Source organism: Podarcis pityusensis, assembly GCF_964106645.2.
Source record: "Podarcis pityusensis genome assembly, chromosome: 1".
NCBI lineage: Eukaryota > Metazoa > Chordata > Lepidosauria > Squamata > Lacertidae > Podarcis > Podarcis pityusensis.
The window spans coordinates 76,941,669-76,967,171 of record NC_138028.1 but is presented as its reverse complement, the minus strand read 5'-3'; the positions used below and the strand labels follow the sequence as shown (position 1 = coordinate 76,967,171).

Here is a 25,503-nt window from a genome sequence, read left to right as displayed (position 1 = left end):
CCCAAGATCAACATTTTTCTCCAAAGCTAATAGGTTTGGGAATAGCTGGGGGTGATTTTTGGCTACCAATCCTGATGAGGAATTTCAGACTAAAGCGCAAAGTAACATACAGCTTATATGCGGAAATATTCTGGAAGTTTGCTGTTCTCCAAGACTCTATCTGCTTCAGTCGCACAATATACCTGTATGCCGAGACCCTTCTAAACCCTGGATCCAGCAAGTACTAAAGAATAACTCAGACTAGCTTCCTGTTGAGGTGGTCGCCTAGCCAGGGTGATGGACCATTAAGGGAAACAAAGAAAAGAGGGGCTCTGTGTGAGATGGCAAATGGGTGGGGCCCCTCCCCCAGCTGGCTGTTAGTTAGAAGGACCGCCTGTGAACTTCGAGTTAAGTTAAAGACAGTTACTGGCACAGTTTACGCATAACAGTAAGCAGGGAGGAAATAAATTAGAGTACTGACTTAGTATTACGGTACATGTGAACCAGGCAAGGCAAGGCAAGAACAGTGAAAGGTGAATCTGTCAATTTCTATTCCTCTCTAAGGCCACAATCACACCATACATTTAAAGCACTATTATGTTGTTGTTGTTGTTTAGTCGTTTAGTCGTGTCCGACTCTTCGTGACCCCATGGACCAGAGCATGCCAGGCATTACTGTCTTCCACTGCCTCCCGCAGTTTAGTCAGGCTCATGTTTGTAGCTTCGAGAACACTGTCCAAACATCTTGTCCTCTGTCGTCCCCTTCTCCTTATGCCCTCCATCTTTCCCAACATCAGGGTCTTTTCCAGGGAGTCTTCTCTTCTCATGAGGTGGCCAAAGTATTGGAGCCTCAGCTTCACCATCTGTCCTTCCAGTGAGCACTCAGGGCTGATTTCCTTAAGAATGGATAGGTTTGATCTTCTTGCAGTCCATGGGACTCTCAAGAGTCTCCTCCAGCACCATAATTCAAAAGCATCAATTCTTCGGCGATCAGCCTTCTTGATGGTCCAGCTCTCACTTCCATACATCTCTACTGGGAAAACCATGGCTTTAACTATACGGACCTTTGTTGGCAAGGTGATGTCTCTGCTTTTTAAGATGCTGTCTAGGTTTGCCATCGCCTTTCTCCCAAGGAGCAGGCGTCTTTTAATTTCGTGACTGCTGTCACCATCTGCAGTGATCATGGAGCCCAAAAAAGTAAGATCTCTCACTGCCTCCATTTCTTCCCCTTCTATTTGCCAGGAGATGATGGGACCAGTGGCCATGATCTTCGTTTTTTTGATGTTGAGCTTCAGACCATATTTTGCGCTCTCCTCTTTCACCCTCATTAACAGGTTCTTTAATTCTTCCTCACTTTTTGCCATCAAGGTTGTGTCATCTGCATATCTGAGGTTGTTGATATTTCTTCCAGCGATCTTAATTCCGGCTTGGGATTCATCCAGCCCAGCCTTTCGCATGATGAATTCTGCAATTGGTCAATTTCAGTTTCTTCAGCACCAGTGGTTGGTGCATCAACTTGGATTACTGTGATGTTAAAAGGTCTGCCTTGGATTCGTATCGAGATCATTCTATCATTTTTGAGATTGCATCCCAGTACAGCTTTTGCCACTCTTTTGTTGACTATGAGGGCCACTCCATTTGTTTTACGGGATTCTTGCCCACAGTAGTAGATATGATGGTCATCCGAACTGAATTCGCCCATTCCCGTCCATTTTAGTTCACTGATGCCCAGGATGTCAATATTTATTCTTGCCATCTCATTTTTGACCACATCCAACTTACCCAGGTTCATGGTTCTTACATTCCAGGTTCCTATGCAATATTTTTCTTTACAGAACTGGACTTTCCTTTCGCTTCCAGGCATATCCACAACTGAGCGTCCTTTCGGCTTTGGCCCAGCCGCTTCATCAGCTCTGGATCTACTTGTCCTCTGCTCTTCCTCAGTAGCATGTTGGACGCCTTCCGACCTGAGGGGCTCATCTTCCAGCGTCATAACTTTTATATGCCTGTTGCTTTTGTCCATGGAGTTTTCTTGGCAGGGATACTGGAGTGGCTTGCCGGTTCCTGCTCCAGGTGGATCATGTTTGGTCAAAACTCTCCACTATGACCTGTCCATCTTGGGTGGCCCTGCATGGCATAGCTCATAGCTTCTCTGAGTTATTCAAGCCCCTTCACCATGGCAAGGCAGTGATCCATGAAGGGGAAGCACTATTATACTACTTTAAAAAGTCCTAGCATACCCAAGGAATCCCGGAATCTGTATTTTGTTAAGCGTGCTGAGAGTTCATAGGCCACCCCTATTTCCCTCACAGAGTTATGATGCCCAGTTTAACAATCAAGCCCCCTTCACAGGAAACTAGGGACTGTAGCTCTGTAAGGTGAATAGGGGTCTCCTAACAATTCTTAGCAAACTACTGCTCCCAGAATTCTTTGACAGAAGCTATAACTGTTTAATGTGGCATCATACTGCTTTAAATGTATGGTGCTAAAGTGGCCCAAATCTTCCATTTTTTCTCAATCTTAAGTTAAATTTTTCACATTTCCACAGCAGTTTGCAATTTTTTTAAAAAAAAAACCCTCACAAAATAGATCAGCATTTTAGTGTGACATTCTCCAGATACATAATTTTTTTGAAAGCATTTCCCCCCCTAATGTCACACAATTTTGATAAGCTATTTTCACTAACACATGGAGAAGAGGGGTGGACACAAATTGTTTATTGCTTACTGTCATGTGTGAACTGGGTATTTGCATGGCACAGTTCTCCATTACACCCTTACGTGGTTATTACACCCAACATGGTTATGTTGATTTATGGTTAAAACCATCGTAACATACTGATGCCATTAGACTGTATAAAACATAAGAGTTACAAATCATTTATATTTTACAATAGCTTCAGAAACAGTGGAGTATAAGGAGTGAAGCAGATTTTCCATTTAAAGCAGAGTGTTCCTCTGTTCAGCTATAGCAATCAATCAATCAGCTGCCTAATCTCATGTATTCTAGGACTAATTTACAGGGGGAAAGAGTCTGATAAAACTAGTCTTCCTGCAGTAAATGATCTAATTTGAGAGGATTGCTCCTTCCTCCAAGACATATTGATTTAATAGTCTATTTAAACTATATTGGTAGGGAAATACATAGAATAAAAGAGAATGCAACAGTCCTCTGGAAAAGATCAGAGAATGTGGGTGAAATAGTTTACTAAGAGGCTGGCACTAGTGAAGAAGCGCAGAACGTTCACTGCTCCACCACCAGCTCCCTAGACAGCATAGCACAACAACAAAGCACAGATTTTAAAATAAATTGGTTATTTCAAAACGTGCTTGGTATTGCCAAATATTATAAAAGGGTTGAGGGAGTAGAGGAAGAATATACACGACCTACCTATGGATTACAGAGCGCCACACATTGCAAATACTTCTGCAAATGTGCTAAACTATAAACAATAAGCTACAATTCTCAGTGGTTTAAACAGTCAATCCCTCTTCTCAGGGAACCCTGGGAACTGCCACACTTTGAGGACAACAGGGATCTCTTAACAATTATCAGTACCCTTAACAAACTGCAGTTCCCAGGGTTCTTTGGGGGAAGCCATGACAGTCTGAAGCAGTGGCCACTTTGGAAACAGGATGCTGTACTAGATGGGGCCATTGGCCTAATCTAGCAGGCTCTTCTTCTGTTCTTATGGTGACACTGCTTTAAATGTACAGTTCAGGGGGCCTGAGAGTGGAATCTCAGCATTATGCATGCACTGACTCATCCTAAAAGTTAATACAAAGCCAGACCCTCTCTCTCTTTCACAAAAACACACCAGAATGGCTCCCACTGAATTCTACGGAACAAAATAAAATGCTGCAATTTGGGAGTCAATAAGAATAAAACCTGTCCTTATTCAACCATGGCCTGGTTTGAATAGGACACTAAGCCAAACCACATTTAGGGCAAATGTGTGAAGAGGGGTACCAACTCTCTCCACACTAACCATGAGCTGTAACCAAAGTTTGCCCTAGAGGTTATGGCTTGTCTAGGAGAACTTAGGTTTGGACTAGCATTTTGCTAGTCAAACCAGTTCCTACAGTATTTCACTTCCTCCACATAATCATAGGAGTTATTTTCACTGGAAGGTATGTTATGTAGTAGAGCACACACTCACTAAAAGCTGAGAAGTTTTCTCAAATCATCACAAAAAGTAGGCATATTTTACAAAAACAAAAGAAACCAACTCTTTAAGAGATGAAGGCATAACTGAGAACAAAATTTGATCTGTTGAGGAAGTAAAAATATTTATCCTTAAAATGTCATGTCTTTTTACAGTCTTATGCAGTCTGTCATGAAAGGGAGATGTGATTGTAACAGCTATGAGGGATAAAATAGTCTATAAAGTTTTTCACAATTGCTTCTGCTGAAGGAAATTACACCCACAGAAGCCACCCAAAATTTTAAAGCAATGGTTCCTCTCCTCCCACTGACGCTGTATCTGAAGGGTAAACCCTCCCAAAGTAATGAAAATGGTTTTTATAACTGCAGTATTATTATGGCTGCCTCCCTCACTGGAGCACAGTCGAAATTAATATGAAGTTGTCACTTTGCAATGTGTTGGGCGTATGAAGCACATGTTCAGTTCTTTTATTCAAGGACTTGGAACATTTTTCTTAAAACCTTTGATCTGAATTCTCAGATCAAGTTATAAATACATTTCCTTGACGTAACTGCATTTCAGTACCTTAAAACTGAAAAAAGTACTTCATTTTCCCCATCAAGATGGAGATCACACAAATGTGGAGGTCAAAAGCCAAAACTGATTTTTGTGCTATTACTGTTTTGAGAAAAGGCAAGTCAACTTGGTTCATCGATTTCCAAAATTCAACAATGGTCTATGGAAAACTATTTCAGTACTGTGGAGCAGAATACATTGGGCAGCCTTCCACCTCCTTGTATACCCACATATTAATGGACTACAACCCTGCATCATTCCCAACAAGCATTGCCAATGGTCATGGACTGTTCAACAACATCTAAGGACACAAGACTGGGGGAGGCTGCTTTAAGCCCCAGAAGTGCTTTTCTAGTAACAGAAGTAATATATGGACACTTTTCGGTCTGGTGTGATGCTGATCCAGAAAACACAAAATGCCTACACATAGTTCTGAAATGCATCCTTCAAGAGAGTGAATTTGAGTCCAACAGCTATTATTTATGAAGTTCTGCATTCACTGAACATGGGGAGTGGCGAATTCAAACAAAAGTTGACAACACTGAATTCTACCACACTGGTATCCACAAACAAAAGGTGGCCCCTGAAGTGATTATTCTGCAACTAACCCTGATCACCTCCAGGAACAAACAAGCAACCCCCTAATGCACACAATACAAAACTGCAAACAGGTGTCTCTGAAACATCTTTCAAAACCTTTCCAGTTCTTCTGCCTCCAGCCTGTATAAATTCTTTCTTCCTAAGGATCCCTGTTTGTCATCACATTTCACTCTACCATCTCTAACCCAGTGCTCAATCTAAATCCCATATATCCCATGGGCTCATCATTTCTGGGCCTGCAACTATGTCTAATGGTCATTGAACCACCTATGCAGGCGAAGGAAACTATGCCAGCTGCTTTCTCCACTTGGATGTAATACAGCAGCAAGATGTGCCCAAAAAGAAAAGTGCCCAATATCCAGCTGCCATCAGCTTTAGTTCCTTGCAGTGCAATAAGCAGGGCCAGCCATCGCTAATCATTAGGGAGAGTGAGGCAATCTCCTCAGGCAGCAGCGGCAGCCTTCCCACCACCAGGAGCACTCATTCCTCTTAAGCTTCCTGGCCTGTCTCTCTGGAGAACAGAGCTGTGTGTGCTAGACATATTATACACACCTAAGGTAGTAGAGGAAGGCACCCCATTGCCAGTGTTGAAGAAAGGTTCAATTATCAATCCAGCCCCTTCTGCACACAGAATGAGGTACAGCCATTTTCTTCTTTGCTTCAAGACTCCTAAATGTCTTGGGCTGGCCCTCATCCAGTCTTTGCAGCTCACTTTCCACTCTTTAAAACAGATCCTCTATTCCCTCAACATTCATCTTCAGATTCTTTACACTTTCATCACTTCTAGGGAGTGTACTACACGAGGAAACATTTCAAAAGATTTCTATTCCATAAAACACAACCATATATGTGTGTACACTGAGCATTGCGGGAGTCTGCAGGCATTTCTCCATTCTGAAGGCCTCCATCTCAAGTCAAAAGAGACACAATTCTCCATAAATATTACTTTACTTGAAAGCTTGGTGTGCCTCATCCTTTGCTTCACTGCAATATATTTTATTTCAAAATGCCTTTCACTTACAAAGCTTTGACCCATTCCAGCAGAAACCAGGTTTTTAGAGTTATGGATACTTCTGCAAGATGTCAGATGAGTTAATGCACCATCAACTCTAAAATACATAGGTTGCTGTTAACTCTGTCATTCCAGAGCATTTTCAAAATCTACAATATCAGTCTGACCACCACAAATATACAAAAGTCTGGCTTGCTTACTTATCAAAAACATTTTCTTTTTCGTAACACATTGACTGAGACCACGAGCTAGAAATCTTCTTTAACAACAACAACAATTTTTTAAAATAATGTTTCTTCTTTTCTTTATGTCTGGTTCTGACAGCTTCTAATGGCTCATTTAGGGCCACCAAGAAATGGAAGTTTTGACCAAACTAACATCACTAAGTGCTTTCAGTTCCCCCATATGTACAATGAGTGGTCTATCAGACCCATTTTTAATTTGAAACTGAGGCATATTTTACCTGAATGTGCATAGTAAGTTCATTCTGACATTTCAGTTTTCAAGGGGAGAAAGCAAATTACAAGTGAAATAAACAAACATAAAATGCCGGAGAACCAAGTCAACTTAAAGCACAGCATGTTGTACAAGTCACATTTAATGTTCTGTCCATTTCAGAAGAAACCAGAGGCCTTTCTTCTGGGCATTGTCGGCCAATTGGTGCCAAAGAAGGATAGAACCTTTTTTATGTATGCTACAACAGCAGCAAGAATACTCATTGCAAAGTATTGGAAGACACAAGATCTACCCACTCTGGAAGAATGGCAGATGAAGGTGATTGACTACATGGAACTGGCGGAAATGACTGGCAGAATCCGAGACCAGCGAGAAGAGTCGGTGAAAGAAGACTGGAAGAAATTTAAAGACTATTTACAGAAATATTGTAAAATTAAGGAATCTTAGAAGGATGTTGGATAGAAACTAAGAGCTTTTTAGCTGTAATGCTTTAAGAGATATGAAAAAAGGCTTACAATTGGGCAAAAGTTTAATGGTAAGGATTTGCTGAACTAATAAACTGAACTGGAATACAAAAAAGGGAGGTATGAGGAGGTCCGGGGAAATAAGTCTAGAGAAGATAGGTTTGGAAAATTAATGTCTTTTTAACTGTTTTATTTTGTATGTTTCTTTTTTATTTTTTATTTTTTTGTTATATTTTTAAAAAATTTACTTTTTTTTCCTGTATTTTGTATTTCTTCTATTTTTTGTAACTTTAATAAATATCATTTAAAAAAAAAAAATAATGTTCTGTCCGTTTCAGCAAAAGGAGACAAAATACCAAAAGATCCATGTTTAGAATTTGTAATATGCCTTTGTTGCTCCTGCTCACGATTAGGAATGTCTGATCTTGGTTCTTTCGCTCCACCTTGCCTTGTAGCTGGTCTGAAGAGGTTTTGCTCCCACTGATACTACACAGCTAATTACTGGCGCTATTGACTGGAAGTAAAGATTAGACAGGAGACAGGATAACAAGAAAGAAAATCTTTAAGCATTCATGTTCACCTCACAGTATCTCTGCTGGTGGGAACCAGCAACAAAAAGTGAACACACTTCTTTGAAAGTTCAGACACGTCATGTGCACACGCACAAAAGCAAGGAACTTCTCTAGCACAAGGGTGGAAAGTTGCAGCAGGAGACCACAAGCCATCAGATTGCTCATAAAAATAATGTATGTAACCTAAAAGGTCAGGTTTACAAACTTTTTTTAAAAAAAATGCTTTAAAATGGCTTAACAGCAATGCCTCCTTAAAGAAAACTTGAGAAATTATGTCCTGGTAGCTTAGGATAGCTTTGGGATTAAAATGTTAACACCCCCCCAAAAAAACAAAACGTCCTTTTGAGGTAGATAGGGACAAGATGAAATTATACAGTTGAATATAAATATAGATGGGAAACGGCTATGTATAGTGAATACTTATCTACTTTTAAAAATTTTCACCTATGATCCTTTTCTTTTACTTCTTTATTTTTTCTTTGTTCTTTTTCCCCCCTGATATCTTACCTTTCATTTCACTCCTTTATTGTGAATAGCATGAAAAGAGACAAAGTCTTCTCTAATTCTTTTCCTTGGTTATATGTATTTTCTTTTTCTTTTGTAGTAAATATGTATGTTTTCTAATTTGTACTTAAGAAAAATTAAGAAAAAAATAAAAAATAAAACAATAAAACGTTAACTTCAAAAAACAATGGCACACTCAGACCTACAAGCAAACAATGGCCACAATCCAGAGTAACAGGATGGAGAAGATACTTATGCAGCGCACCTTAATTCTCTTTTGTCCCCTAAAGCCACTGTACCACACCTCCTATCCTTCTTGCATGAAAAGCAGCTTGTGGCACCGCTCAAGGAAAAGGGGAGGAAACAGACCCCTTAGGATGATTATAAGTGTGGGTTTGTGCTGGTATTACAGCCTCTGGTTTAAGATGATCAGTTGCGCTCAAATGGACAAGCATTAATAAATGTTAAGACAATTCAGATATATTATAAATTCTTCTGACTTAAGGATTTCCAATTATAACTTTAATGTGAAACTAAGTTAATGTGCTTAGCTTTCAGTGCCTATAAGCCTCGTAAGTCTTGTTTTTTATTACAATTAGGCCTGTCAATGTGGCAATTAAATGTGGACAGATTGAGCAATCACTTACTAGAAAAGATAATTAGTGAAGGTGCAGAAATGGAACAAAAACTTGTGTGATCAAGCAATCATGCAAAAGTGACAGAAGCCCAAGATGCTGAATCAGGTAGCAAGCAAATGCTAAAGGCCAAGAGAATCTAAATTTCACCCTACAGTTAAAGGGGGAGAGGAAGTGCCGTGTGTGTGTGTGTGTGTGTGTGTGTGTGTGTGTAGATCACAAACTCTGTAGCCTGCAGCAGCATCCAGGAAACTAAACTAACTTGCAAGCAGATGCAGAAGGAATTCTCAAATGTCAGACATAACAAATAAAGGAGCATTTACAGACTCACACCCAGCAGGGTCTCCATTTGGCTAAAACTTTCAAGTTTTAAAGGTAACTGTTTAGGCAAGCTGTGTCCTCTGAACTTTATGCAGAGGAAATAGCAAAAAATAAAAGATATCCTCAAATGTCTTCCTTAACCTCCCAAACATCCAATGAAGGTGAACTATTAACTGAACAACAAATGCTATATATTATGTCTGCTAGTTTCTTACTGATCTTTTATATGTCCCCAAGACACAAAAGGAGCAAAGCAAGGGCATTAAGTATGGGTGGATGTCAATGTGGTGCTAAGTAAGGTATGGGCATGGGGGGGAAATAAATGCCATGGTACACCTGAAACAGCACAACCGGACACCTTCATCTGCCCCTGCTGCAACAAAACATGTTTCTCCTGTATCAGTCTCTACAGCCACAGCAGGCACTTTAACTCTCTAACAGTTTGACTTCACCCCTGAAGGCACACACATCCATTGTTTCCAGAGACAGATGCGTGCCAACCATCCAGTGGGAAATCCCACTGCACAAGCAGAACTCTTTCTGTGCATGAAACAACTTACTGTAGAAAATTTGGAAAATATTTATTCCATCTTTTAGGGCTTGCTCACCTATGACAGTTTGTATAATGATTGCATCCAGATGAAGCCAGACTCTTTTACCTGCTTCATTATTTCCTTTGCAGAAAGAAGTCAGGAAATGTTTAGCTAATTCTGAAGCAGGAAACTGTGGTTAATAGCTTCTGAAAAAGCAATGGTATTAATTAAGCCAATTTAAAACATGCTTTCATATCTGGGCTTTTAAGGAAACTATTGTTTCCTGTTGCAATAGAACTACAGAACTGTGATTAACTGAATCCTTCCTGGCTTGTTTTCCAGTTTGTATAAGGGAGGAACAAGGTGACTGTATGTGAGAATCAGCTAACTGAGCCAAGATATGATCGAAACATAGTCAGAGACTGCAACATCAAGTGTGATAGAATAATGGCTTGCACACATGGATGAGCTATCATAGGCAGGCAGAACTTTGATATTACCTCACAAAACTCAAATACAATGCTTTGCCCAAGAAGTCAGTTCACACAGTCAGCCACAGTCATTTGTTGAGAAATCAAGTGATATGCATGCCTAGTGTGAACAAGTCCTTAGAAGCTATTCTGTATTTCTGATTGAAGCTCCAGTTACCAGAAGCATGGATTTACCCACAGTTAAGACTGTACAGGAGGCATAAGCTACAAAGTGTAAGCCAAAGTTACTGCAAATGCAAGCTTTGGCAATTACAGGGCTTTTCTCATTTTCAGTTAATTAAGTTTTAGAAAATAAAAGGACTAAATGACCAAAGAACATCTGTTTCTATGGACCTTTATTAACCCCAATATGCAGTGCTATCTATTGGGTTTGGCAATTATGAAACCTAATAAAATTTACAGGAGAGAGGATGTTTTTCACTTCATTCAATTGCACCTCACTAAGCATATTAAAGACAAGCAAAGCATCGCAGTTGACTAGCCCATTGATTATAAAGCACAACACCCATCGGCTATATGTCAAAAGAGGAAATGTCTTATCTCATTTTAAGGAAACACACCAAAAAAATTCAGTACAGTGGTGCCCCGCAAGACGAATGCCTCGCAAGACGAAAAACTCGCTAGACGAAAGGGTTTTGCATTTTTTGAGTCGTTCTGCAAGACGAATTTCCCTATGGGCTTGCTTCGCAAGACGAAACGTCTTGCGAGTTCTTGCAAGTTTGTTTCCTTTTTCTTAAAGCCGCTAAGCCGTTAATAGCCGCTAAGCCGCTAATAGCCGCTAAGCCACTAATAGCCGTGCTTCGCAAGACGGAAAAACCGCAAGACGAAGAGACTCGCGGAACGGATTAATTTCGTCTTGCGAGGCACCACTGTACAGCATTTCCCAACTAATGATACATATTCAGCCCAACAACTGTAAATGTGCCATTTCAATGCTCCCTGTAAAAGGACTGTGGCACAGCTCGGAGGCAACAGGAGCCCACAGTTCATCCAATATATGGATGAACTGAAGTGAGTCTCACAAACTCATTCCCTCTCCCTTTTTCAGTTCTTTCACAGCCACAAGGAGGAGATTGGAAGCTTCTGCTTTAACAAACAACAAATCAGTTTCCGATGACATCCAAGCACAAGGAACTGTGATTTAGTTAAACTATGGTTAGTAAGAACATTATAAACATCGTGACCGAACCTGGTCAATATCCATAGCTACTGCTCATGATGGCTGCATGCTACCTACCTCCAGGATCAAAGGTAACATACCATTTGTTGGGAGACACAAGTGGTAAGGGAACGGCTGCATTCATCTCCTGCTGCATTCATCTCCTGCTTGTGGGCTTCCCACAGATATCTGGTGAACCACCATGAGAACATGAAGCTGGAGGAGATGCCCTTGTGGCCTGATCCAGCAGGGCTTTTTGTATGTTCTTAGAATTCTCTATGAACTCAGCTGCAGTGTTGTGCCTGCCAATATGCAGCCAAATGGTTAAGTCTCTGGCAAAGTCTCCCTTGCTATTCACATGGGGTAGGCATATTTAAGAGCCCTTGCCTGTATACCAAGTTGTACACAAGAGGCAAGGGCAATAGATGCAGCAACAACATCCTCTCAGAAAGTGTAAGTATGTGGATATTACAAGTGTTACCAATATCTGCTCTCTGTAGAAGTGATTGACAAAACCTGGGAAGACTCATGAATGATTGTGCACCTGCTGTTCTACAGTGGTGGTGTCAAGAGTCCCTGCCCTCTATCATCTATTTCATCAACCATACAAATTTCTCTATCTTCATCTTGTTTGCCAAAATTGCTAGTTGTGGTGCCAAATGTCTTCTGATTTTGAATAAGATGCAGCTAGCAAAAATATCCCCAACAGCATTATTCAATGACTTCATTCACTGCATAAGGCTGAAAGCAACCAATCGGTGTGAATATGCAAATGGACCACTCTGCCCAGCCAGCTGCTTTCACTAAGCCTCACCTGTTAGCACAATCCTAAGCATAACGATCCAACACTAACTCCCAATGAGTTCAGTGGGGCTTACTCCTAGGAAACAAGCTGTATCTCCTTATTCTAAGATGAAAAGAAAAGTATTATGTAATTTAACTCTATTTTGACACCAGTCAATATACGGTAATACATTACATAATTACATAATAATAATAATAATAATAATAATAATAATAATAATTTATTATTTATACCCCGCCCATCTGGCTGGGCTTCATTTCAATCAATATATTACATTACCTTTGTATCCCTGTTGCGGTTATGACCTTGGGAACACATCCATATCTCCCCACAGATATGTTGCTGTAAACAAGCCATTGCTGTAAGCAAGCCACACCTAATAATTTTATTGGTACATCCGCTCATCACCACCCCAAATATTGGGGGGTCCTGTTCTCCGCCCCACTAAGGTCACTTGCAGCCATACCTTTGACATTCTTCATTACCATAATTTGCAGGGAAGCTCTCACCTCTAGCCTTTCTAAGTATCACTTTTTATTACCCACTATTTACAGCATGGCAGGAGGCCAATAAAGCTCTCAGGGGAATTCTGCATCCTTACATAGTTTGCAAAGAATCTTCCTTTGTCTTTGAACAGCACAATTCAATGTCAAATCTCTTCAATTTTTCAACTTACAATTTATTATATCAAACCTTCTTTAGTGTGTAAACCGACATAAAAGACCCACTCAAGATTCTTTTAAAGACGTTAAGGGCACACAGCCTGATTTTAGAGTCAGTTTTGAAGATATTTCAATATGTCCTCATTGACACAAAAGGAGCTATTACATTTGCACTTTCACTGAAGTTAATCTATGAAACGTTTGATGTGCTTCTCTCTTAGTTTCATAGGGCAAATAGTTACGCTTTGTTATATTTAACTGGAGGACTTCAGACAAACCTAAAAAAAAAAAATGACTTGCAGATTCTGCAGTTAGGAAGGAGAGGGAAATGGAATTAAGGTGGAAAGGCAGGAACACACCCCTTTGAGTGTGTATACCCTGGCAGCTGGAAATGGCTTTCTCACCAAAAATGTTTTATCACATAGCTCAATAAATTTCCACACTAGGCACAAAATACATGTGTGTGACTGAGCACTTTATCCAGCCTTTCAAAGTATTTCAGAAAATGCCTGATCACAATATTGCTCAAATTAAAGGCATTTTTGCTATGTGGTAGATAGGGCAGGCAAGGCACTAGCAACTAGGGACTGCCAACCTTTTTGGGCCCAGGAATATATGCAAACCAGAGAGACTGTTGTGAGCACCACACACACAAACCGCAGCCAAGCACACACCACGACCCATTCCACTGGCTACAACCAAATGCTTATTTCAAGCCGACCTTCAGGGTGGGGGTGAATATGATGATGATTTATACCCCACCCATCTGGCCGGGGCTCCCCAGCTACTCTGGGTGGCTCCCAACAGAATATTAAAAACACGATAAACATCAATCCTTAAAAACTTCCCTAAACAGGGTTGCCTTCAGATGTCTTCTAAAAGTCAGATAGTTGTTTATTTCCTTGACATCTGATGGGAGGGCGTTCCACAGGGCAGGCGCCACCACTGAGAAGGCCCTTTGCCTGGTTCTCTGCAACCTCACTTCGCGCAGTGAGGGAACCGCCAGAAGGCCTTCGGAGCTGGACCTCAGTGTTTGGGCTGAACGATGGAGGTGGAGACGCTCCTTCAGGTATACTGGGCCGAAGCTGTTTAAGGCTTTAAAGATCAGCACCAACACTTTGAATTGTGCTTGAAAACGTACCGGGAGCCAATGTAGGTCGTTCAGGACCGTTGTTATGTGGTCTCCTCAGTGAGGAGAAGGGACAAAGGAACCTGGTAGGTGCCATGGAAGGCCTCTGAAAGACCATGTGTGACGGCCACTATGTTGGCAATCCCAGTAGAAGTATTCAGAAGCGCAAAGGACATATTTAAGCTCAAGAGTGTTACTGTGTATCTGGGCTGCTATTAAAAGGGCTACAATTCCCAAAGCTGACACATAATAAATTATTGTCTAGTGCATGAATTTAATAAGAAGGTATGCTATCCATGTGCTGAATATTCAGCTGGAAATGTCCACAATTAGAGCTTCATTTCATCTGCTGCAGAAATAACTTTCCATATTATTAAAGTTGCTCCCGTGCTAAGAGAAGGAAAGGCTGAAGAATTCCACAGCATTATGACCATATTATTACAAGGCCAGTCCAGGACTCAGTGACAAGGTTGTTTACCCTTTAGCCCATTGCCAGATCTTAATTCCAAACTAATTCTATACAGTCTTGCACTTGCCATAATTATGCACATCAGGCAAGAGAATAAAGACATACACATTGAACATAGCTGTGTTAGGGGCTAGAACGTGGGCCTAGAGAGAAGGTTAAGAAACAGAAAGCCCAGTAGGCAAGGTAGCTGAAGGAGAGGGGGCAGAGCAGGAGTAGACAGAAAAGGTATGGACCAGAGTGGAGACAGGTAGAATGTGCAGAGCCCCTGGGTGGGAAAATGTGCCAAAGAGGCATGGGGTTAAAAAGGAGGGACCAGATAGGAAGAAAACTCATTATTTCCATTTGTTTGCTGTGTTTGCATATAAAGTGGGGAGTGTAGGGTGTAACAGCAACCCCAACCCCAAATTTGTTGTTCCAGGCACTTTTCTCCATTCTTGACTAACTTCTCCCCATATTTGTGTTATGACTTTCAGTTCCATTAAGTGCCAATATTCACTGAATTATCTAACTCCAGGTGAGAATCTAAGTTGGGCAACACCCTACGTAATGCTTTAAGGCCTATTCCAGCAAAGTAAAGACCTAGAGTGTTAGTTGATATAGTGGTGTTTTGTTTTGTTTGGAATAAGCTTACTGTTGTAGAATTGACTCCAGTACTATTTTAACACACCCTGGTATCTAAACTGCAATGAAGAGTAGCTGAAAATATTCTAAATAATAATAATCAATAAAAACATGCAATCAGATGGCTCTGTCACGTCTAACCTAGCCCCAATTTTCAATCAAAACACTAATAATAACAACAAAAATCAGTTTTCTAGAAACCTTACTTGTTTCCAATTATTGGCTCTCCAGAAGCGCTCAGTGCCGAGTAGTCCATGCCATAAAAATTCAGTCCCAGAAGAATTTTACTTCTCCACTTGGCTTCTGGATCCAGCATTTGAACACATGCTCGCATCCAAGGTAGAGGGGAATTAGGGCCAGGCCTGGAGATTAACAGCAAAGAAGTAAAATATGATGTCAAGGGACAGCTTTCAAAAAGAAGCAAAAGCATCTTAAACCAAACCTTTGCTCTAAGGAGATCCATAATCCCCAAAACAAACTGTATTCCTTGCTAGGAGAAAGGAACATAGAAGTCGTCTTTTAGTGAGTCAGGCCCATTGGTCCATCAAGCTCAGCACTGCCTACACTGACTGGTAGCAACTATTCAGGGTTTCAGACTAGAGACATTTGCAGACCCACCGAGAGATGTCAGGGATTGGTCATGGGTATTTCCTTGGATACTGAATGGATATTTCTAACACTCCCATCTTGGAGAGACAAACTGTAAGGTAAAAGTAAAGGTACCCCTGACCGTTAGGTCCAGTCGCGGATGACTCTGGGGTTGCACGCTCATCTCACTCTATAGGCCAAGGGAGCCAGCGTTTGTCCGCAGACAGCTTCCGGGTCATGTGGCGAACCAGAGAAGCTCATGGAAACACTGTTTACCTTCCCACAGGAGGGGTACCTATTTATCTACTTGCACTTTGACGTGCTTTCAAACTGCTAGGTGGGCAGGTGCTGGAAGAGAACAACGGGAGCTTATCCCGTCATGGGGATTCGAACCGCCAACCTTCTGATCAGCAGCCAGCCATTACATACTATTTCAGAAAACATTACTTAATTAACTTTTGCACTTGTTTCCATTGCTGTTATTTCATGTTTGATTACATTTTATATGGTTTTCTTATATTGTTTTTATCTTGTGATTGGGCATTTTGCCTAGGAAAGTAGGATATGGATGTTAGCATAAACAAGTATATAGAACCACTCAGAAGCAATGTTTATAAAAGAACCCAGAAAATTATACAGTCTTATATCTCTAAAAAGGCATGCTGTATTTCTGTACATACCAGCAGCCTTGTACTTGGCATTGCTCAGGTAAAGGTAAAGGGACCCCTGACCATTAGTTCCAGTCGTGGCCGACTCTGGGGTTGCGGCACTCATCTTGCTTTATTGGCCGAGGGAGCAGGCGTACACCTTCTGGGTCATGTGGCCAGCATGACTAAGCTGCTTCTGGTGAACCAGAGCAGCGTACGGAAACTCCGTTTACCTTCCTGCCGGAGTGGTACCTATTTATCTACTTGCACTTTGACGTGCTTTCGAACTTCTAGGTTCGCAGGAGCAGGGACCGAGCAACGGGAGCTCACCCCGTAGCGGGGATTTGAACCGCCGACCTTCTGATTGGCAAGTCCTAGGCTCTGTGGTTTAACTCACAGCGCCACCCGCATCCCTCAGAAAGTGTAAGAACCTCCCAAAATCAGTGCCCTTTTGAAATCATTAGTTAAAATCAATGCAGCTTTGAAAGGGTCAGTCTGTTGTTTCAATTAAAAATTGCATTTAATTGTATCTGAACATAGACAAAAAACTTGATCACAGGGACCATAATGCAAAATTTAGTTACAGTATCTCAACACGAGTCCAAATGCATAGCAAACAGCTTTCTAAAATATATAGATGTACACAAAAGTAGGTCCAGCATTCTTCACACATACAGTTTTTCTATGTTCCAAACATGTCATTTTATATTTGTATTTTCAAGTACCCTTCAACCAATTCAAGTAAAGTGTTGTTGTTGTTTTTTTAAGAAAGGATCCTTGCATCCTTGACAGTTTGCCTTCTGTTGTAACATTTTCCTTGCCTCTTTTCAATATGCCTATCATTGGTGGAAGGCATCTGAAATTTTAAAAGTCCTAAAGGAAAAAAGCAGTACATTCTATGTAATATGGAATTCTGTTTGTACATTTCTTGGACAAGCCACTGGATGATTTCCCTTATCTTGTGTGTGCACTTCAAACTGACAGTCAAGATAACTAGATACAAATCCTTAAGACACCATTTGATAAAGTGGGAAGAAAATATAAGGGTGTATAGAGAGCAACTGTCAGAACTGTTTCAAAGCAAAGAGGGAGAAAACGTAAAATGCAAGATTCCTTTTTTAGTTCTTCATCCTCAGAAGGCATATTGGACAGGGATTTTAGAGGCTTATTTGCCAATCCAAAAACAGATATAAGAAAAGCTAATACAGGCAAGCTAAAAAGAGTGGTAGCCAATGGATGATATCCACCTAACCAGGCATTGCCAAACATCATCCCTAGCTAACAGGACCAGTGGACAGGGATGATGGGAATTGTAGTCCCAAAACAGCTGGAGGGCCAAGTTTGGCAATGCCTGAACCATACTCATACTAGACTAACTGAAATTAACGGACAAGATATCTGTCCATTGATTTCAATGGGTCTACTCTTGAGTAAGGCCAATGGTAGGGATTGCCCAATATTTTTACTATGCAATCTCAAATGAAATGCTGAGGTGGGGAGAAGTATACCATAAAGAAAGATAATAATGAAGTAAAAAAATTAATAAAGCCTGGAATCTGCCCACTCCTCTTCTAAAGGGTACTGATTAATTAGGATTTCTGTGAGCTCCAGGTATGTTTCCTGCTGTCACTACTACATCCCTAAAAGCCAGTTCAGTGTACTATTGTTTTCCACTGTCATTGCCTTACCGTTGAGGTGCTGAATAATCATATGTCATGAGGCTGAAGCTGTCCACTACTGGGGCTAGCTGATCAAATTCTTTCTTTGTGAAACTTCCCAGCTGGTTGGTTCTTGTGAGAGAGAGAGAGAGAGAGAGAGAGAGAGATGTTTATTTATATAAGGTTGTCAGCATGCCTGGTGCTTTACAGAGTACAAGAGGACCAGTCCCTGCCCTGAGGAGCATACAGTCTTTACATTTGACACAGGGAAATCAACAGAAGTAGGGAACATAGTGAGAGACTGGGTTGGATCAAACCAAAGGCTCATCTAGTCCAGCATTCTGTTCTCACACTGCCCACCAGATGCCTATGGGAAGTCCACAAGCATGGGAAGTCCAATAGTACTGTCTCTCATTTACAGGCTCAGTAACAGTACAACATGGTAACTAGCAGGTTGCCAAATGTTTCACAGAAAACATGGGCTTTGAGGAGGGATTTGACGGAAGTTTATCTCCCTCCATTTGTTCCTCACATGGGCTTTGAGGAACTCTGGAAATGGCTTTGCCCCTGGCCCTGAGAATTCCCCCCCCCCCCATCCACTTAAGCCTAGACCCAACTGAAGTTAACTGGGACATCTGTAACTCTTCTTTGGGTATGAACCAAGCTTCTAAATGTCTTGGCCAGGAAGGGTTAGAGTATTTTATGGGGAAACCAGGAACTAGAGATAATGTGCTCAAGTTCCAGAGCAACATATATTACTGGGCTTCTTGTCTGAAAATCCTGACCTTGGGTGGAAGGGGAAGTAGAAGAAAGAAGACCAGAGGACTTTGCTTCTGCACTTGGAAGTACTCTACATCCTGGTTGTAAATATTTGGACCCCTGTGATGGAATCACGATTCCCTTGCAGTAGTTAAAATACAGTGGTACCTCGGGTTACATACGCTTCAGGTTACAGACTCCGCTAACCCAGAAATATTACCTCAGGTTAAGAACTTTGCTTCAGAATGAGAACAGAAATCGTGCAGCGGCGGCACGGTGGCAGCAGGAGGCCCTATAACTAAAGTGGTGCTTCAGGTTAAGAATAGTTTCAGGTTAAGAACGGACCTCCGGAACGAATTAAGTACTTAACCCGAGGTACCACTGTATCATGCTAGTACCATTGAAGTAGCCTCAGCTACAGCACTTTGATGGAGATTGAAGCCTTAAAATGAGGGCACTGGTTAATGTTTTGGTTACCTCTGGACTAAGTTTACATTTAAATGGAAATGGATCCCAACCTTTCCCAAAGGCTCAGGACGAATCAACATTTTGAGACGTCAGAATATGATAATGTAATAAATAATACACTCTTCTAAATATCACAGTGCTAAAGGCACAACCGTAATGCTGAAACCCCAAACGCTCAATGCAAAGCATGGGAAATCTGCCCAGTGACAGGAAAAACCCACACTGATGTGGTCCAATCAGACACTTGCATTCTGCCTTCCCCACCCAGGCCAACATAACCCATAAGACTTGTACTTTTGCCACTGCCACTTTTTTTGGCTTGCTCCTGAAAAACTGTGTCGCACTGCAGCCTCAAGATTAAACTAGATGTAATGCTACTCACACAAGTATTTATTTATTTATTTGGTTCCAGTAATGAAATGCCTCCCATAAAATATCTTGAAGAGGTAAGAGGTTTCACAGCAAAGACAAAAAATAATAATCAAAACAATTCCATATGTACGCGAACAAATTCAAATCCAATACAGAAACAGGGTAGGATAAAAGGTTTGTTGAAAGAAAACAATGTATTTACTAGGTGCCAAAAAGACAACAGAAGCAATGCCTGTCAAATCTGTAATGGGAGGGAATTCCAAAGAGGAGGTGCCACAATGCTAAAGGTCCAATTCTTTACATTTGTGCAGATGGTATCTGCAGGAGACTTCTTCAGCTGATTGCAGTGATGGATATAAGGGTTGAGATAATATTTTAGGTATCCCTTAGCTCAGCAGCAAATTGGCAGCCAGTGTAACTACAGTCACAACAGTGTGAATGGCATTTTCACTGTAGAGAAAATAGCAGGCAGGGGCCACTCCATGCTTCCTGTTTGCACTGGGAGTGAAGTTTCCATTTATGTTAAAAGAAGTTTTCTTTCCAATGCAAACAGCAGGTGGGGAGGAGGAGGAATAAGAGCAACATTGGAATGCCAGCCCTGGGCAAAAATTCAAAGCCCCTTAACCCAACCCCAGCCAGGGTCCGATCTGGATCTTGTGCCCCCTCCCCACACCCCACAATTTACTTATTAGAGACCCATTCATGAAATTGCTAATTGTGTGAATGGTATTGTGTCCAGTTCGGTCTCTAAGCAAACATGCACATACACACACCAAGTAGAAATGCAGTACGGTTACGCATTACCCAGTACAGCCTTCAGCCTCCAGATTGCTGCTGCACAGCCAGGTGCAAGGCTTCACTGCCAGACTGTTTATTCCAAGGCAGGCCCTTCTACACCTCCACTATATGTAGACACAAAACTCTGCCACTTATGTCTCAGTGTGTGGATGTACTCCAGAAACAGCCCGTGGAAATGGGGAGGGCGAGAGATGAACTTGTGGATGCTTACAGGGAAGGCACTGAAGAGCCTGTCTTGGTTAAATGGCTTGACTATGTGGGGCATCCAAGATTTCACCCTTAGTCTCTATGGAAAGCATGACTAAAAGGGAACCACTTTTAGGACAACCTGTTTGAGCATAGGTAAAGGTAAAGGGACCCCGGACCATTAGGTCCAGTCGTGACCGACTCCGGGGTTGCGGCGCTCATCTCGCTTTATTGGCCGAGGGAGCTGGCGTACAGGTTCCGGGTCATGTGGCCAGCATGACTAAGCTGCTTCTGGCGAACCAGAGCAGCACACGGAAACGCCGTTTACCTTCCCGCCCGAGCGGTACCTATTTATCTACTTGCACTTTGACGTGTTTTCAAACTGCTAGGTGGGCAGAAGCAGGGACCGAGCAATGGGAGCTCACCCCGTTACGGGGATTCGAACCGCCGACTTTTGATCGGCAAGTCCTAGACTCTGTGGTTTAACCCACAGCGCCACCCGTGTAAAAGAAGTTCTGTTAATTTCAGTGAAACCCACTTTTGAAGTATCTACACTGTCAGTATATTTCTAATAAACAAAAATGCTATGTTCTTTGAAACTGAGCTTCTTTAAAGAAATGAAATTATCCAAGTGCATTCACAATACATTCAGAACACAATAGAAGCTAACAGACCAGAGCAGAAGCAAAGCATCGGTTTTTCTACTGAATATAGAAACGGTCAGACACTGACATTAAATTAATAGAAAACAAGCACATTACCAGTCTTCTGTTTACATACACACATTTGAATTTTTTGCCTTGTTCAATTAAAGGGTTCCAACACGGAAACCTCAGGCCTAAGCTGCTATTAAAATAAAATCTAACCCTCTGGAATCATTTAATTCTTATACAATTCTTCTTCACAGCCAGTCTCCAGAGGTGTTAATTTAGCCATGAAGCATCATTTTAGAAAAGCAAACCAGGACAAGTGATTAACAGCGGCATTTCTAAGCACACTTTCCTCAGTGGAAGCACGACCACTGAAAACAATGAGAATGTATCCTGAATAAACATGCATAGAATTACATGGCGCATCTATCATTATTATTGTGTAACAGGCCATGTGAGATAGGAGACAGGCAGATTACAACTGCTACAACCAGCAACTGCTTACAGAATGTCAAAATTAGATTATTAATGATAATATTTAATTACAGACGGCTGGCACCTTTCCCTACTAATTGTAAAGGGTAATATAGGAAGCCCCATGCACGTACATCTGTACCCACATAGCCCCCCGTCAGAATGAAGCCAAACACATAGTAGCAGGGGTGCATGTTTGGGAGATGCAGACGTGCTTAGGGGCAGGGCCAACAGTATGCCTTCTCACTACCCCCTCATGCATTCAGTACCCATTGGTACTGAAAAAGTCTAGTCAGTATTCTCCTTCTGTGCAATCTGCAGACTGGATCTTAGTTTAGTTCAGGTCAGCTCTTTCTAACAGGTATCTGAAGTCAAATGTTAAATAGTGAAAACCATAGAAGAGGATCATTCCAAGATAACCAGTCAACCAACAAAAACCATGGTTGTGGAGCTAAAGATTTATTAAACATTATCAAGTACTTTTCTTCTGTATAAATATTTTTAAATGGTACAAGAAAGGTATCTGAACATGGAGATTGCAATCCATGATAGTAATTATGGGTACATACCTATATGGTGCCTAAATGCTTTAACCCATGGAGCAAACAATAGCAGTTGGGAAAGGAAAATTTGGGGAAGCAGCAGGCATGGAATGGTTAACTACCTCTTCCCACAGCACAACCTTGATCCAATCTTCAGCCTCTCAATGGGCATTCTGATCTTTAAACATACATGTCCCATGTATGTTTGGCAATCTACTTTGGCAATAGGCAATACTTTGACTAATAGTAGGAAAGCTACAATATAAGCACTTGGAACTGGATTCAACTTACCCATTCTGCTTGTGGAAGCTAGTATAAGGACTCCTGCTAGCACAATGGCGCTTCCCCCACCCACTGGGTTGGGAGAACCCCCAAAACAACTCATGGGGGGGGGAAGGGTGACCATTCCATTGGGCAAGCAGAAAGATCATCGTTAATATTCCAATTGTGACATTCAAAAGATTGTGCTGACGGATCAATCTCGTAAGTGCTACACTGAATGATCTTTAATTACAGAAGTTGCAGTAAGAAAGAAGAAGCACTTTTGCATGAAAAGTTTGGGACGAGAATACAAGCCACTTTAAAACTAAGTGTTCCCATTTCATGGGGTCATAAACTGTACTATGATGTAGTAATCAGCCCCGAAATAAATTCAGAGAAACAGATATCTTAGCCAGTGATAGGAAAAACAGTTGAGACTCCCGCTGCACCTTAAAAGCAAACAAATTTTAGGGCAGGTATATTTTTAATAGTTACAAAAGAGGCTCCAAAGCCTAGCCTCAAAATATAAATTAGTTAAATGAGAAAGGTTTGAGGGGCTGGGGAACCAGAACATTCAACCAGCTGAGGCACTGCATTAGAAGCTAAAAACCACTTATCTGCTTAAAGGGTAACACAAATGCAATTTTGCACTGTCATCTCATTGGGCTGAAAGGGTATGTGCAACGATGCTGAACTAAAAATATGTCTGAGTGACATTTTTCAGTCAGGTCAGCAAGCCCAGAATATAAAGAACACAGTGGCAACAAAGGCAATTTGCCTCTGACAAGAGTTTAACGTGCAAGTGACTACTTTCTTTTGATGTACGCTGCAGCCACCTCATGTTCCAAGAACCAATAATTTAGTTGTCATATTAAGGAACAGCACTTTCCCAACAGGAGTTCAAACATAAATTAAAAGCAGTCACCCCTTCCGGGACTTACTTGCACCCATCAGTCTTCATAGCAGTTATCTGGCATTTGCTGCACATTTAAATGGCAAGCACTGTACGAATGCGTAAAATGAAGGGCATCTGTTATGTTACAACAATCTAAGTGCCTAGAGGCAAAACAATTTCTTCCCCCAAACATGGCAATATGCATTTGCAATGAATATATTGTTATCATTTCAGAGCGGGGGCAGGAGAAGAATATAGCTTCCTTTTATCATGCACTGCATTTTATTGTGCATTATATCACTTTACATAGGTTACAGGAGCATAGCATTTAATGAAGCTGGGATGCATCTTTGTTAAGCCAAGGAAAATATTTTAATAAGCAACTTGTAACCTAAGTAACTCTTCCCCACCTACTCTATTATTGATTACACTAATTACTTGCAGCACACACATAAGGATGCCAGATAACTTGTTTTTCCTCTCGGTTGAAGAGAAAAAATATTTTCAATAACGCTCACCAGATGAATCACATGAATAATGAGCTTTTATTTTAGCTCTCTGAACATTATTTAGTTGAGACTAATACTGCCTCTAGGTGCAAAGCAAATGACATACTCTAACTTAATATTCCCTTAAGTCAAGCATAGGAAACCTCTGGCTCTCCAGATGTTTTGATGTACTACAAATCCCATCATTGCTTGCTACTGAACATGCTGGCTGGGGCTGATGGGAGTTAGAGTCAAACAACATCTGGTAGGCCACAGGTTCCCCATCCGGGATTATGTGATTAGGATTGGCATGCTGTATTTTATTAATTACATTTGTATAGCACTCTTGAGAGTCCCATGGACTGCAAGAAGATCAAACCAATCCATTCTGAAGGAAATCAGCCCTGAGAGCTCACTGGAAGAACAGATCCTGAAGCTGAGGCTCCAATACTTTGGCCACCTCGTGAGAAGAGAAGACTTCTTGGAAAAGACCCTGATGTTGGGAAAGATTGAGGGCATAAGGAGAAGGGGATGACAGAGGACGAGATGGTTGGACAGTGTTCTCGAAGCTACCAACATGAGTTTGACCAAACTGTGGGAGGCAGTGGAAGACAGGAGTGCCTGGTGAGCTCTGGTTCATGGGGTCACAAAGAGTCGGACATGACTAAACGACTAAACAACAACAACATAGCACCTTGGAGACATTTGGGTGTAAGGGGAGTTTAAAAAATGTTAATACCTACATCGGCATGTGGTCTTCATGGCCAGTCTTCAGGCCAGCAGCAACAGCATAAGGACACAGTGACCACCAGTCTCTCACTTATTCAGGCAGACAGAATTAGCATGTGGTCACAATGGCCAGTGTTCAGATCAGCAGCATCACCAACGTCACAATTGTCAGTCTATCTCCATCAGGCATAAAGACACATTGGCCAGTCTCCCTGACAAAACCTGAATTGTCCTTTATCTGAATATGAGAGTGCCAAAGCTCTCACACCTAGTTCAGATTGCTTCAGTTCTTGCACCACTGGCACCCACTCTGAGCATTCTATGTGAAGTAGCTGCCAAATGTGTAGTCAGATAGCTTAAGGACTGCTGAAAACCACCTTTGGATATGCACTGGGCTACCAAAAAAAGTTATGCATACAGTGGATCACTCCAAGCTGCAGCTGGCATGCAAATAAATTGGAATTTGCCATCACACCATTGGAGAGCCATCTGTATCAATCCTGTAGTGCCCTAACGAGATGGAACTTACTTAGGGAGCAGATTTGTAGAAACTGCCCATGTAGATACACCCGGTTAATGTGTCACTCAGCTCTCCACAAATGCCACTGCAATTAAAAGATGAGGTGCTAACAAAATCTAAAGCAGGGGTTGTCAGTGCCATGCCTGTGAGTGCACATGCACCCACAAAGGCCTTCCATGGAGCCACAGGTTCCCCTCCCCTTACCATACTGAAATTAGGTTTGTAGCCAATATAACCTGTGTGCTATGTGCTTGGCTGCAGTCGGTATGGTGCGCACAGCCGTTTTTCTGGTTTGCAAATGTGTCAGGGGCCCAAAAAGTTTGGTCACCCCAGGTCT

At 41.5% G+C, this 25,503-nt stretch overlaps 1 protein-coding gene across 21 annotated transcripts in view; it reads right to left on the bottom strand.

Annotated features, from left to right (window-relative positions):
- Nucleotides 1–25,503, bottom strand: part of CHID1 (chitinase domain containing 1) — a 142,350-nt gene that overhangs the window by 72,475 nt on the left and 44,372 nt on the right. For 17 of the 21 annotated variants that reach the window (XM_081011363.1, XM_081011366.1, XM_081011364.1 and 14 more), the window contains 2 exons: nucleotides 18,055–18,156; nucleotides 15,338–15,493 (listed from right to left, as the gene is read on the bottom strand). In XM_081011363.1, coding sequence (XP_080867489.1) covers nucleotides 15,338–15,493; nucleotides 18,055–18,156 — 258 coding nt within the window. Of the gene's footprint in view, nucleotides 1–7,555; nucleotides 7,745–12,259; nucleotides 12,353–15,337; nucleotides 15,494–18,054; nucleotides 18,157–25,503 lie in introns of those variants that run through there. The other 4 variants (XM_081011359.1, XM_081011357.1, XM_081011360.1 and 1 more) reach the window with 4 other exon arrangements.